Here is a 16,200-nt window from a genome sequence, read left to right on the forward strand (position 1 = left end):
TATAATGCAAATGTTGTTGCGTTTAATGTTGTCCCAGAAGTCTCTTAAACTGTCCTCATTTCTTTTCATTCTTTTTTCTTTATTCTGTTCTGCAGCAGTGAATTCCACCATTCTGTCTTCCAGGTCACTTATCCATTCTTCTGCCTCAGTTATTCCGCTATTGATTCCTTCTAGTGTAGTTTTCATTTCAGTTATTGTATTGTTCATCTCTGTTTGTTTGTTCTTTAATTCTTCTAGGTCTTTGTTAAACATTTCATACATCTTCTCGATTTTTGTCTCCACTCTTTTTCTGAGGTCCTGGCAGGCGGATTCTTAACCACTGCGCCACCAGGGAAGCCCAGGATGAATTTTTATAAACAAGATCTACAATTAAAGGGAAACGGCATCTGATACATAAAAGTTTTGTTAAACAAGATTTAAAAATTTTTAAATCAAAGTGTTTTAGACTAAATTCTTTCAAATGTTCAAACGAAAACAAAAAGCAACCTGTACAGTCTCCATAATAAAATGTGTCCTTGTACACTTGTCCTGGGCGCTTTGAAAATGTCATAATTTTAGAAATTTGAGTGATAGAGGCAGCACTTAAAGGTTTCGTGAACCTTTTTTTCCCAAAAAAGAATACTTTCGATAAAACACTTTACCATTTTATCTGACTATGCATTTACATTTTTGTTCTTCCAGAAAAAGATTTACATTAACACTGTATTTTTACTGTAAAAAAATACATTTAGAGATATTTAACTTCCTGAGTGACTTCAGTCATACATCGAACATGATTTAATGAGCAAATTCTAAAATTTTATAATGAAATACCAAGTGTAGATGTATACCTGTATGCTCACTTATGATAAAACTCAAAATCATGTCACAGAATTTACACTTAAGTTCTCTAAGAAGTTAAATAATATGATTTATCCCCACACTTGACCAAAAGGTTTTCTCAAATGTTAGTAAAATGCATCACTGAATTTACATTTTCTCATTTATTAACGAAATACTGAGTCATTTCAGGCTGTCAACTTGAATGTTTTCCATTATATACACCAAAAATCTGATTCCCTAACAAGAAACTTCTTGCAATACAAAAAGATAACAGATAATTAAAATATTTGCTTCATGATACAACTTATCAGTATAATACATCCGTTCCTCAATTGTCTAAAATGATTAGGAATTGTAGCACTTTCTTTTGCATAAAACCCTTTCCTCTTCTTAAAACCCTGAGGTGAAAGGTTATTAATGTAATAAGACGAGAACCACAATTCTTCTCCTTCCTGTATTGGACTGCAGTTAGGTTTAAAAAATTTTATAAAGAAATGTGGCAACTTGTAAAGCTGCTCTATAGAGTTTTTTTTTTAAAGAAAACATTCCCAGAAACAACTTAACAAAAAGGGCCTATAAAGACCCTATGAAAACATCCTTTTAACACTTGTTAGTGTCAAGATGAGCGCCATTTTCCATCTCTACCACTGTCTCTTCTGTTATCATAGTCATGGCTCCAGCCATCGTGATTTCTCTCTTCATAGAAGAAATCATCTCTGTTTCCTCTGTAATGATGGTTGGCCCCGTGATCAGTGTAAAGCTGTTCATGGCAATAATGTCTATCCACTATGTAGGGATGAGAATTCTCTCTGACTTTTCGCCATGATAATGGTGTATCTTGGCACCACTGGGAGGTTGAAGACTGGTTAAAAGTATGATTATGTGACTGAACTGATGGGGAAAATCCTGATTGATCCAGATGTGGAGAACCAAATTTCCCTCCATATGACATCTGTCTCAAAATACTGTTCATCACTGCTTGTCTCTGAAAATTTTCTGAAGAAGAAAAAGACCTTTGAATTATCGGTGCTGATGGAGTCATGTTATCCACTGTCCTTTCATACCTGCTAGGAGATGTGGAAGTAGGGCTTGAACTTCCAACATGATGCTGGGGATATGACAAACTGACCTCCTGTGAGGCAAGGCTACTTCCTGATCTAAACTGAAGTTTGATGGGCCTTCCAAAAGTTTGATTCCATTAAGCAGATTTATGGCATAAGGAACAGATACTTCATGTTTGAAATTCACAAATGCAAACTGCTTTGGTTTACCATCCTTATCTTTTGGAATTTTCACTTTTATTACTGGCCCAGCCTGGTAGAAAAGCTGGAAAAGCAGCTCCTCTGTCACTTTCGTTTCAAGGTTGCCCACAAAGAGAGTACCATCCGCTTCGGCTGCCACCGCCCCCATCTCAGCATCGCCCCCTCCCAAAAAAGTGGGGTCAGTCTTGACTCCTTATTTTATCTGAGCACTTCTCCAATCTTATCTAATCCAGTCCAATCCAATCCAATCCAGTCAATGTCATCTAACCCAGTGCAGCGCTACCAAGGTTGGCCATTCCACCTTCTAAGTATACACCCCCCCAACATCCTTCAGTGCATACACCCCGCACCCCTTTTCCTCTGCTAAGACCCTAATCTAAGCTGCCATCACCTCTTGGGTAAACTGCTGCAGTTCCTTCTAACTGCTCATACTGCATTCACTTTTGAACACCATCTGGCAATTTGCTACATGACTGCAAGCGTGATCTTTTAAAGTTTTCCTTAATTTCTCTGTGTCTCTGTTTCCTTATCTGTAAAATTGGGATAATGATGGCCCTTCCCTCGTAGATTCGTTGTGAGGATAAAAAGAATTATTATGTTAAAATACTGAGAATAGTGCCAGGCATTAAGACCTCATTAAACTGTTATTGAGACCTTACACAGTGTTGCATTAAGCCAAGTAAAAGGTATGATTATGACAGAAAGAAGTTTATTAATAATAGATTTGAATGGAGTCCTTATTAGCTTGTTTATACTTAATTGTGCTATATGTGTTCATATAAAAAATCTGCAACTCTTATAATGCGTGACCTTATTATGTGTAATTTTTTTCTTAATTAAAAGGCTAAGAAGCACCAGGCTTTTCTGGTAGAGACATGTGAAAATAACGTGAAAGAGTTGGAATCAATCTTGGACAGCTTTTCTGTGTCTGGCCAGTGGACATCAGGTTAGTTGAAGGTATGAAATGACAGATGCATCTGTCAATGTTCCAAAGTCACTGCATTTTGGGAATTCTGCAGATGCCTCTTATAGTCCCTCATCTCAACATGTTTTGATTTGATGACATGATAAGAGCAGTTCTCACAGCAGTCAGTTGGCCTAGCTGGCTAAGAAAGGGTGACGGACTGTGGACCTGCTGTTGTCCTCCCAGAACTTGATTTACAAGTGTTGGTGTCTGTATGATTGGACAGACAAGGGCTCACTTGCTGTGTTCTGAATCCAACTGAGAAAAAAGTCCTTACAGTATACCTGCAAGGGGAACAGATGTTTCCATCAAACTGAGCCAAATTCTGAGCAACCTTCAGCAACTTAAAGGTCATGCATTCAAAAGGTTATGTAGGACACAGGCTGTAACGCAGTGCATATTCTACACTATTGCTTTCTAGGCTGGTTTTCTCCTTGATTTCCTACTACCGTTTACATACTCTCCAGATAAAAGTGCTTAGATAAAATGTTTTGGTTTTAGTATTAGCCCACTTAATATGATAAAGAACTGTAAAGATTGTATATTGGTTAGGCATATTTTGGGAACTAGGAAAAGCATTAGTTGGCTAATGAGTTCCGTCCATTCCATGATTTCTACTTCCTTAATTTTTTTGTGTGTATGCCATTATGTGTGCTATAGTAGCTTTGACTTAAATACTTTCACTTTTCTACCTGTTTTCTTTTGCCATACTGTCAACCTCAAATTATTTAGTTGCTTTCTAACTCAGTTATATTTTTCAAAAAAGCATATAAAATTAAATTCCTTACACCTTAAAATAGCTTGAAGACTCTGTTTTTCTAAAGGAATCAAACAGATATTTGGCAAATGAGTTCTTTAGGAAACACTTAAGTTCAGGAAAGTTTGTGGTCCTCAAAAAAGCAGAAAGATATGAACAAGGCCTATTTTCACATTATGGATCTGCAGATTTCTGTAGGTGAACCATTAGAAATTTAGTGTGATTTGCCATTATCTATTTTTAACTTTGTTTTTATTTAAACGTTTTCTAAAAGCATTAGTGTTTCATGGTTTGTTACTGTGGAAAAATCAAGGTGTATACAAGTGACATAAAAATATAGATATCCACTTTTTAATTGTATTTGCTAAATAAAGCTTTGGAGTATAAAATTTTCTTTTGCAGTGGTACTGTTTTATTATTGAGATGTATCATTGTTTAATGGTTTTAGGATCTTTAAAAGTTGTTAAATTATTATCATAGCATATCTTAATGCTTCAATATTCAGAGCTGAATTAGAAAAGCTAAGAATAATGAGGTCATATCTCTTTTGAGGTTTAAAATTAGTTGATAATAAAGCAACTCATTAGTTATTACTAAACCTATAGAAAAAGAATTATCTGCAGTGGAAGTGCAGAGTCTTAACCATTGGACTGCCAGGGAAGTCCTAGTAACAATCCTTTTTGAATGTCCTAGTTTCCCATATATATATGCACATCCTATATGTTACAGAGAAAGTGTTCCTGGAAAGGGACTGTGTGCTGAATTAGTGATTTTTGTACTGTTATAGTGGTCTTTGTTTCCATATTGTGCTGGTTATTCACTTTTTACTTGCCCTAGAATCATTCTCCTATGGTCTCTGTTTTGCCTTGTAGAGGCTGACCTCTGTGGACTGCATGATCTGGGCTCCTTTGCCCTCTGGCTTTGGGGTTGGATTTGGACAGTGGGTGCACCAGCAGGAGATTAAGAGGGTGGAGAAAGAAAGGAAAGCAGAGAAAGTCAGGGTGTTTATTTCCCCTGCTCCCTCTGCTCCAGTGCATTCCTGGCAGTGGTTTCCTTTTTGGCAGCTACAGCTTCTGTCAAGTTGGGTCCTCTTCCCGTAGCTGTGGCTTGTGTTGGACTATGGTAACAACGTTCCTTCCAGTTGACCCCCCTAAGCCATGATACTGGTTTTCCAGTCTTGCTGGTTCTTGGTGCCTCATCATATCTTTTTGGTTCTCTTAACCTGTTCACATTTCTGTAAATATCTTCATTAAATTTTCTTCCAGTGAATTCTTCTGAGTATGCCATTTCTTCCTGCTGATACCCTGACTCAGTCACATACCTGCTTCAGACTTGATTTTATTTTTGCGCTTGGCTTCCATGAAATAGCCCTGTATAACTATAATGGACTCCCTTTCTGCTCATACCACCTCAGATTGGGTTTTTGTTACTTAACAAAGAGGGATGTAGTTAATAAAGCTTATTGCTCAACATTTTATGGAAGTGCCTGAACAATTGAGATTGCCTTACTGCATCAGACCTGGCTTCAGCTACACAGAGGTGACCAAATAATTTGTTCCTCTGAAATGAAGTAATTAAAAAACTTATCTTAGGATAATTCAAGAGTGTGTGTGTGTGTGTGTGTGTGTGTGTGTGTGTGTGTGTGTGAGATTATTTATATAAACATGTATATATCACATAGTATATATGTCTTTAAGAAAAAATCTATTTCAAATAGAAATATTCTTACTATGTGATGGTAGCACAGCTTTAGAATTTGTTACACAATTAATTTTGTTATCTTGGAAAGGGTTTTCCAGAGAGATCCTCTGTTTTGTAGTTATGGCAAGTAGGCCATAGTACCTTACCCCCTTTTATTACCTCTTCATACCTTTCAGTTCAATATATACCCTACCTACCGCCCCCCGCCCTCCATTTCAGGAAAAATAATCCATGGTAGAAATTTAGAGGGATGGTTACAAATTTTTCTTTTTTTTTTTTTTGACTTGCTCTTTAAGATGGTAGGAATGAAAGCTAATTTTCTGAATGAATTTTAGTCCAGAGTTGACAGCAGTTGCCAGGTGTTCTATTTCCTGTCTTCAGATTTTGTGGTCTTCTACATGAAGAAATCTTTCTGAAGCAAGAGTAACTCATCAGTTTGTCTTCATGTAGCAGATAAGGCGAAGTTTCAGTTAGTCTAAGACATTCAGGAATTTATTTACTTAGAGGATTTAACTTGATCTTTACACCAGAAATCAGTGTGACAGTTTACACCTTGTTTCCTAGTGCCTCCAACACCTCCTCCCTCTCTTCTGCTTCCACCTTGTTCCCCTTCTGTCTTTCTCTAAAGCCATCAGAATGAGCATTTGAAAGCCTAAATTACAGCATGTCATTCCTTTGCTGTAAAGCTCACTGGGCTCTGCGCTTTGCTAATACTAGAAACTGAAGTGCGGGCAATGGCTTGCAAGACCCTACATGGTCTACCCCTATTTTTATCACTTCTTTGTCCTCACCTCCTACTACTCTACCCATCCCTCTCCCTGTTTGGGCCACTCTGTCCTCTGGCTGTTTCTTGACCATACCAAGCAAGCTTCTGCCTTGGGGGCATTTGTGTTGGCCATTGCTTTTACCTGAAAAGTTCCTCACCTAGATATATCAGCATAGCTCTCTTTCTTATCTTCCTTGAATCTATGCTCAAATCTCACCTTCTCCGTGAAGCTTACCCACTACCCAGTCCCATGCTGCTTGCCTCCCTACCTCTCTCCCTTTTCTGCTCTACGTTTTATCCCATGGCACTTATTGGTGTCCAACATTTCTAACAGACTATGTGGTGCATTTATTATTATATCAGCGTTGTCAGGGTTCTCCAGAGAAACAGAACCAATAAGATATATATAGATACACACAAGAGGAGTTGTTGCACATGGTTATGGAGGCTAAGAAATCTCATGATCTGTCCTCTGCAAGCTGAAGAACCAGGAAAGCCAGTGATATAATTCAGTCTGAGTCCAAAAGCCCAAGAAACTGGTGGCCACTGGCATAAGTTCTAGAATCTAAAGGCTCAAGAACCAGGAGCAGGATGTCTGAGGGCTGGAGAAGATGAAAATCCCAGCTTAAAAAAAGAGTATTTTCCCTTCTGCCTTTTTGTTCTATTGGGGTGGGAGGAGGAGGGGATAGGAGTAGGGGGTGGATAAGGGAGGCCAATGGATGGATATTGCCCTCCCACATTGGTGAGGGCAGATCTTCTTTACTTAGTCTACTGATTCAAATGCTATCTGTTCCAGAAACACTCTCACAGACACACCCAGAAATAATGTTTTACTAGCTATCTGGGCATATCTTTAGCCCAGTCAAGTTGGCACATAAAATTAACCATCACAATATCCAAGCTCCATGAGGGCAAGGATCTTTGTCTCTTTTATTTACTAAAGGATTTTAAGCAGGTAGAAGAGTACTTGGCACAAAGGAGGCACTCGAATATTTATTGAATATGAATGAATAAAAAAGCATGAATGAATTGATAGGTTGAAGTTCTATTTTAAATTATAGTTTTTGAGGCTATAAAGGTAGTCATGGAATCTCTTTCAAAATTTTAGCAGCCCTTTGGGTAGTAATCCATAAGGAGTCACCAGGAAGATTGACTTTCCATCTTCATTGGAAAAGATGTACAGTCTTTCATGGGTTATAGAAATGTCACCTTGATTGCCTACTATTATTAGACAAGGTAGCCTCAATTTACTCAACTAGGGACATTTATTTCCTATTTCTGCATTCTACTTTCCACTAAAATTGACACACTACAGCTGCTCATATTTCTTTTGATAGAAATTCTTAGAGTGTGTATGGGGAGAAATCCTTTCCCACTTTGAACCCATGTAGTCTTTCTGCCTCAAGTGTTTCTTCTACTATAGTTTTACCTCTGCCTGAGGATGTTAGCAAACATATAGAATGTGACTTTTCCTTCATTAGGTTCATGAAAGAAAGTTTTTCTTCTGACTCAATCTTGGATCCTCCTTAGGGTGCTTGACTTTTGTGTTGACTGAGACAGAGCCCCTCCAACCCTCTTCAACCTTTCCTTCCTTGAGGAAATCATTTGTAATACTCCAGATGTATTCTTTTTCTTTCTACTGGAGAGGCTGAAGGACCCTAGGAAATAATAGCAACAGCATTTGATGCCTTTAGGTATGTGCATATCACCCAGGAATTGGGCAGTTTCAGGGACTGTTCTTAGGAAAATCGGGACAACAAATGGTACTTTTCCTCTCCTCTCTCCTCCTTCCTATCCTTAGTAAAGGATTATTGCCTAGATCTAGCATCTTCTTGAGAATTTTAATTGTCCTTGTGAACCCCGTGGCTGGTACCTTTTAATTAGAGGTTCATGGTTTACGGAGAAGTTGAGGATGCCTGCAGCACACAGGTCTCCTTTGGTGTCACTTGCCAGTTTCTTCTCTCTTGCTTCCCTCACCTCCCAATTCACTGAGGTTTACAAACCAAACGTGTCCTAATTCATCATGCTCATAGCTTTGGTTTGTGAAATCCAAAGAAGTGACTGCACTAAGAGGGCTCAGCATTTCTAATGAGATCATTAACTAATCACACAGTTAAGGTGGCTGAGAAATCAGGAGTCAGGAGAGGCAGTCTGACTCTGAAGGCCTGAGAAACAGGAGACCCTGGTGTAAGTTCCAGTCTGAGGCTGAGTCCAAAGGCAGGAGAAGACTGATGTCCCAATTGAAGATAGTCAGGCAGAGAGAAAGAATCCTTTCTTACTTAGCCTTTTGTTCTATTTGGGCCTTCAGTGGGTTAGATGAGGCCTACCCACGTTGGGGAGGGCAGTCTGCTTTACTCAGTCTACTGATTCACATGTCAGCCTCATCCAGAAATAGCCTCATAGACACACTCAGAAATAATGTTTAACTGAATATCTGGGCCCCTAGCCCAGTCAAGTTTACACACAAAATTAACCACCCCTTTTTCTCCTTCCTGCAAACCCCTCATAACCACCATTCTACTTTCTGTTTCTATGAATTTGACTACTTTAGGTACCTCATATAATGGAATCATATATTATCTTTTTGTGATTGGCTTATTTTGCTTAGTATAATGTCCTCAAGTTTAATCCATGACATGGCATATGACAGGAATTCCTTCCTTTTTAAGGCAAATAATACTCCATTGTATGTATTTATCACATTTTGTTTATTCATTCATCTGCTGATGGACCTTTGGGTTGCTTCCACCTCTTGGCTATAGTGAATAGTGCTTCTGTCAACGTGGATATACAAATATCTCTTCTAGACCCTGCTTTCAGTTCTTTTGGATATACACCCAGAAGTGGGATTGTTCCATCAACTTTTATCACAGAACTTGAGTGTACTCAAGTGGGAGTCCTGTGGGATGTCCTGCATTCTAGATATACTCTTTCTTACCACCAATTTTCCCTTGGTAAGCAAGACCAATTGTCTTGGTATAGAAGAACCTTCTTTGCTCTTTGGTTTCCTGGCATGAAGAGCTCAGAAATGACCAGGTGACAGTGTCAGCTTCCATTTTTAATGGAACCATTGCTGTGTCCCATGGTGGAAGCATTTCTTCCTTGGGAATTAAGACTTAGACCAATAGAGCCCACAATTCCTGGGATGGGAAGCAGACATTTCACTGGTGGATCATTAGGTGTAATACGAGCCACTCCCATTTCCAACATTTGATTCCTGGACCTGTGATTCCTGGCTATGGGAGAAACATGCCATATATCGATTGCTGACTCAGAGCACAAACTGTATCTTGGAGGATATTATCCTTGTCCCACAAAATGTTGCCATCCAGCCAGTGCTATGAATCTTCAAAAGGCCATTATACTATTCTGTATGCCAGCTACTTCAGAGTGTTGGGAGACATAGTAAGACCAGTGAATTTTATGAAAATGAGCCAATTTCCATACTTCATTTGCTATGAAATGAGTTCCTTGGTCAGAAGCAATGCTACGTGGAATACATAATGGTGAATAAGACATTTTGTAAATTCATGGATGACAATTCAGCAGAAATATTATGGTCAGGGAAGGAAAATGTCTTTCTAGAGTGTCTACCTTAGTAAGAATGAGCATTGATTATTCCATGATGGAAATGACTTAGTATAATCAACTTGCCACAAGGTGACTGGCAGTGCCACTAGAGAGTAGTGTCATATCATGGATTCAGTGTTTGTCTTTGCTATTGGTGGATTTGGCACTTAACAGGAGTTGTAATCCTATCAGCCTTGGCGAATGGAAGTCCATGTTGCTGAGCCCATGCATCACCTCTATTCTTGCTGCCATGACTCCTGTGTTGTAGGGGCAACAAAGATGAGCAAGGACAAAGGTGGCTGGGAAAATATGCTAGCTGACATCCACAGAATACTTCATCTTGTCCTCCTGATTGTTAAGATCCTCCTCTACTTAAGTTGATCTGGGCACAGTGACCATCTGGAGAGGTCTGTCCACACACTCTTGCCCAGACCACCTTGTTACCAGTTTTCCAATAATGTTCTTTTCGAGTGCCTGACCATTAGCCAAACTGTTAGGTACTACCTCCAAATTAGTGTATATTTGTACCTTTGGTCATCTCTCATTCCAGACAAAATGATAGTTGGGTCCATTACTGCATACTGGGAGGATTTTTGCTTCACCACTGTCCTTCAAGGCCACCCTTGAGTAAGGCTGTCATGCCACAACTGTCAACTTTTGAGTAGTAGCAGCACATCATACAGATACATCTATATAACAAGCCCATTCCGCCCCCTCCCCCCCATTAGTCAACTGGTTTTAGGGAACTTTTCCATGGGTCCAGGGTGTAGGTTAAGAGGGAAGAAGCAATGTAACAAGAATAGGGCCCATGGGAATCTGGATTACTTATTCATGCAACTTGCTTGTACCTTCAGGACTTGTTTGAATCCAGTTTTGTATATACCACTTTCACTTGATGATAGAGTGATATCGTGCATGCCCAAGTTCATGGGCTGGTGGATCAGACATTTTGTGATGGGCAACACAGGTCACGTGCCAAATTGGTGGGCATGAATGCAGTATCTGCTAAGGACTAGTAGCCAGTTGAAAGCTGATTTTCAAGAGAATAGTTATCTGTAGAGGATGGCTTCCTTTGTTCCAAAATCCTGAAAGTTTACACTATCATTCACCTGTAAGGATCTGCAAAACTTGGCCTGCTTAAACTCGAGCAGTCAGAATGATATCGTCAATTTGGTAGAGAACTAAGTGGAATACGGGATGTCTTCCAGAATGAAGAGTTGATCAGAATTTCTACAGACTGGATTATGCTAGAGTTGATGTAGCTCTGAGGTAGGGCCATGAAGGTAGATTGCTGGCCCTGCAAGCAGAAACTAACTGTTTTGGTGATTTTTACTAAAAGGATAGAAGAAATAGCTTCCTTCCAATTGCCAGGAAATGTATCGATTTGCTCCAGCAATGAAACTACATCTTTAACTGCAGCTGCAGTTGGAGTCCCATGTGATCATGCTTACAGTAATTCACTATCGTTCCTTAAGACCCATCTGTATGCTGCACTAGCCGGACAGATGAGTTAAATGCTGATGTGGTTGGAATCTCCACCCCTTTATACTCTTTAACAGAGGGGCTAATCTCTTCAGTCTCTCCAGGAAAGTGGCCTTATTTTTGATTTACTATTTTGGTAGGTAAAAGTTTTGGTGACTTCCAATTGCTTTTTTTCTGTTTTGTTTTCCTCTGTAAATCCCTCACTCCATGGGTCAGGTAACTGCTATGGGCATTGTGCCAGTTTCTGCATTTGTCTTTTATAACAATGCATTCCAAACTGGGGGAATAACTATGTGGGTTCAGGTACCTACTGGGCCCAGTGGAGATGGACTTTAGCCAAAACTGACCTCTGTAAGCTCCTACCTAACTAGTGAACCACAATAGCATATTAGGTCTCCAGAAATTAGTGTCAGTTCCGATCCAGTGTCCAGTTATCCATGGTATATGTGAGTAACTCCCCTTCCTCAGTACGTGGTCACCCGGGTAAATGGTTGCATGTTTCTTTGAGGAAGGCTAGGAGAAAGATTTACATACAGTATAAGCTTTTGGCAGTATGTTAGGATTCCTAAAGAGGATCCATCCTCTTTATTCTAGGGACACTGGGTCTGTGAACTAGCTCAAGACTGAGAATTGGTTGAGGGCCAAGACTGTCTTTTGTGTTGATTTAACTCCTAGTTCTGGTAATTAGACCCAGAGCTTTTCTGCTTATACAGATCGGGTAACATTCAAGTAGAGTGCCTATTTTAGTCCTAGGAACACCATGATCAGTTAGCCAAAGCCAGCGGTCTCTGTGGGTAAAACCATTTTGTTTATTGCTTTGAATCCACTGCCCATTATGGTAACCATGTACATTTTGTCTCTGAAAATTAAGTGCTACCACTTGGCCTGTCACTTGAGATTCCAGCATCCCCACTGAATTCAGGGAACCCAGCTTTGTGGCACCATTTCCCACTGTTATCCATGGCTTTCCAGCTACCTGGCCTAGATGCTTACTACCAAGCCATACAGAGCTCATCGACGATTCTGAGGCTCCCCCCAACCAATACACTTCTCAAACCTTGGTAAAGGAAAGGTTTTTTGGACTCTTCCTGGGGACAGAGTAGGTGGGTGAGCAGGATTTACATGATAAATACTGTCCATATGTTAGAGAAGTTATGAGTCATTTTCCTTAAAAACTCTAGAATGGGTACCAGTGTTTGCAAGATAATGAAGATGTTTGTTTATGATCTCAGTGAATAAGACAAGTTAATATATGGAATGTAGTCCGAATTTCAAAAGTATAACTGCCAACAAAATGTTTATATTCAGTGCTTTTAGAATGAAAAAAGAATTTTCTTAGTCATCAATGTATTAAATATTTAGATTTTCTCAGGTGAAAAACCCATTTGAATGTCATTTTCTGTGTTTTATTACAATCAGCATTAAACAACAGGGTTTTTCTTTTCTTTTTTTCCTATTTGTTCTGAGGATGAACGTGACTACTCATGTTCTACAACAGAGATCTTTTTTTTTAAAAAAGCTCAGTCTTTTGTTTTATAGTCTCTATTATTTCTTAATAATTGAGGTCTTGCAGGATACTGAAGTAGATAAGAGAATGGTTGACAAGGTGGAGGAAATAGACTCACCTCATTCATTACAACCTACTGTTTCTCCTGTGGAACTGTGGGGTTACTGAGGTGATAACACCATCTTGAGAAACAGTGGTTTATTTGAGTCATTTAAAAGTATTTAGTTTTTCAGATTGTCCAAAAGGGAACATTTATTTATTTATTTATTTTATTTTTATTTTTTTGTGGTACGCGGGCCTCTCACTGCTGTGGCCTCACCCGTTGTGGAGCACAGGCTCCGGACGCGCAGGCTCAGCGGCCATGGCTCATGGGCCCAGCCGCTCTGCGGCATGCGGGATCTTCCTGGACCGGGGCACAAACCCGTGTCCCCTGCATCGGCGGACTCTCAACCACTGCGCCACCAGGGAAGCCCCCAAAAGGGAACATTTAAATAGAAGGTTTGGGACCTGTTCCTCTTCCTCACTCCCTCCTATGGGCTACTACTTCAAAGAAAAGATTTGCCAAGGTATATCTTGTCGAAACATACTTAAAAGTGAGAAAGAGACTGAGACAGGCAGCAGTGATGTGAAAGTGTAGGCTGACACCCATGTATAGAGACACACGTGTATAGGGACAGGGACAGAGAAACTCAGAAGATTTTTGAGTTGGCGTAATTGAAGTATAAATGACACATGCTGACACATTCTGTTCTTCATTGGACTTTAACGTTTGAAAAGCTATTTATGACTACTGTTAAAATTTTATTTTATTTTATTTTTTTAATCTTTACTGTGAGGTTTTAGACCATCCACTGATAGGATAGCTTTAATAGTTTATTGTTTTGCGGGCAATAGTACAGTGATTAGGATATTATTAGGTTAAATAAAATTTTAGTCAGTAAGCTCCTGGGTCCTGAGCGACCCTTTCTTTTTATTTGTAAATATTTTCTTCATGTTAAGGGACCAGTAAGTATTTCTTTTTATAATGAATGTGGGTGGGACATAAGGCATACTTTGTACTTCAGCTGAACTTTCTTGTAAAAGCATTTTCAGGCAAAGAAACTTTTTTATGTAGAATATAAGATGTGCATGAGTCAGTAAGGAGAGGGCATTTTGTCTCCTTATTCCTCAACACCCATATTATGATGATTTTATTCTTCTGGATTTCTAAGAGCAAGTTTTCTCCCTTATTGTATAAGCTAAGATTTCCTGGGTGTCCTCGAATGATTTATTCATGACCTTCTTGTGTAGTAGCAGAAGAAAAGAATTATACATTACACTTTTTTTATCTTGTGCAAGAGAGCAATATTTTAAAAATATATTTGGTAAGACCTTTAATAAAAATTTTAATGAGTTCTCTCTCCAACTCACAGTCATTACAAAGAGTGTTGTCTTCTTCATTTTCACGGTTGAGAGCACTGGCTTTCCCGCCTCCCCCACCCCAACTGGGATATATGTTGTTTCCATATTACTTTTGTTTCTTTTTTTTTTTTTTGCGGTACGCGGGCCTCTCACTGTTGTGGCCTCTCCCGTTGCGGAGCGCAGGCTCCGGACACGCAGGCTCAGCGGCCATGGCTCATGGGCCTAGCCGCTCCGTGGCATGTGGGATCTTCCCGGACCAGGGCACGAACCTGCGTCCCTTGCGTCGGCAGGCGGACTCTCAACCACTGAGCCACCAGGGAAGCCCTACGTTTGGTTTTTAAGTTAATTATTATTCTTCTGTTTAAGAAAATCTAAGGTGTATCCATACTTAAGATAGTGTTTAAATTATACTTTGGTGAATGTAATAAGTTTATTAATAACATTTTGTCCAAAATTAAAATAATAATTATCACTAATACTCTGATATGAATAAAGTTGTTCTGTTATTAACCAAACATTTTTTTCCCCTTTATTCATTCTTTCTTTCCTGTATTACTGCCTTCGTCCCTCCTCTCCCCAAAGTTCCAGCAACTGAGTACTTGAAGAATGGATGAATGATCTTATGTAATTATTTGTTTACAATCTTACCTCCTCTTTTTAGACTGTAAATTCTATGAGAATAGAGACTACACCATTCTTATCTACCTCCATGTGCCTAATGCGTAGGATTAATACATAGTAGGAATGCATTAAATGCATTAAATTAGTTGAATGGATGAATCAATGATTAATAAAAAAGGTATTGTGAATGCTTCTTATCGATATTAATATTTAGATTGTAAAATATGATAGGGAGAAAATATAGGAAAATAAAAGTAATTTTAGTATGTTTTAAAATTTGCTATTTAATTTTTAACAGTTAATGAGTAGTACAATAAGCAATCAGTTCAAAGTGTTTTTTGAAACTAAACTTTTGATTATTTTAGATTACTATTTTAAACTACATTTGAGGGACTTACCTGGTGGTCCAGTGGTAAAGAATCCACTTTACAGTGCAGGGGACCAGGGTTTGATCTCTGGTCAGGCAACTAAGATCCCACATGCTGAGGGGCAGCTAAGCCCGTGTGCACAACTACTGAGCTCGCACGCCTCAACTAGAGCCCTAATGCTGCAAACTACAGAGCCCACGTGCCCTGGAGCCTGTGTGCCACAACTAGAGAAGAGAAAACCCACACGCCACAACTAGAGCGAAGCCCATGCACCACCATGAAGAGCCCGCGTTCCTTAACAAATATCCTGCATGCTGCAACTAAGACCCGATGCAGCCAAAAATGAATAAAATAAATAAATAAATAATAAATCTTTAAAAAAAATTTTAAAAATAAACTACATTTGACCATGTGATCTTGATTAGCTCACCTAACTTATGGCCTCCCTAAATTAAAATGGTTTGAGGGCATAATATGGAAATACTCATATTTTTACAATGAGTATCAGTTTTAAGGGTTTTAATTGAAACATGATGTGGCCTATGTAGATAATAGTATTTTTATTATTTATTTCAAATTGTAACTTGAGAATTTTAAGGATTGAAGAACATTATTTCCAAGCATAACAGAAGATTATGTGCTCTTGTGTTCAGAAATTGTTTAAGAAAAATAGGCCTGACTGATCAGAAACACAAGGACCAAAGTAAATGTATGTAACTCCTCCAAACAGTGTTTAGTATAGACTGTTTATTTAATTGTTGGATAACAGGTGTGTACAAATACTTTAGTTACCTTGGAAATAGGAAAAAAAAAAGAGCTTTACTACTAACTACAAGGTGGGCATAGTAAGGTACAAAGTAGCCATAAATTTGGACTTGATATATTATGAACTTAATTTGATCACTTGTTTAGAAAAGCTATTAATACTAGGCTATACAGCAGTATACTTAGGAGAATAAGATTCTACTCGGTATATCAT

General features: G+C 38.8%; 1 protein-coding gene and 1 pseudogene across 9 annotated transcripts in view; one reads left to right on the forward strand and one right to left on the reverse strand.

Annotated features, from left to right (window-relative positions):
* Window positions 1–16,200, forward strand: part of CCDC171 (coiled-coil domain containing 171) — a 362,751-nt gene that overhangs the window by 118,466 nt on the left and 228,085 nt on the right. For all 9 annotated transcript variants that reach the window (XM_060300955.1, XM_030840654.2, XM_060300958.1 and 6 more), the window contains one exon: window positions 2,928–3,030. In XM_060300955.1, the coding sequence (XP_060156938.1) occupies window positions 2,928–3,030 (103 nt within the window). The remainder of the gene's footprint in view (window positions 1–2,927; window positions 3,031–16,200) is intronic.
* On the reverse strand, window positions 1,376–2,232 carry LOC115844029 (RNA-binding protein 7 pseudogene; annotated as a pseudogene).

Source organism: Globicephala melas, chromosome 6, assembly GCF_963455315.2.
Source record: "Globicephala melas chromosome 6, mGloMel1.2, whole genome shotgun sequence".
Lineage (NCBI taxonomy): Eukaryota > Metazoa > Chordata > Mammalia > Artiodactyla > Delphinidae > Globicephala > Globicephala melas.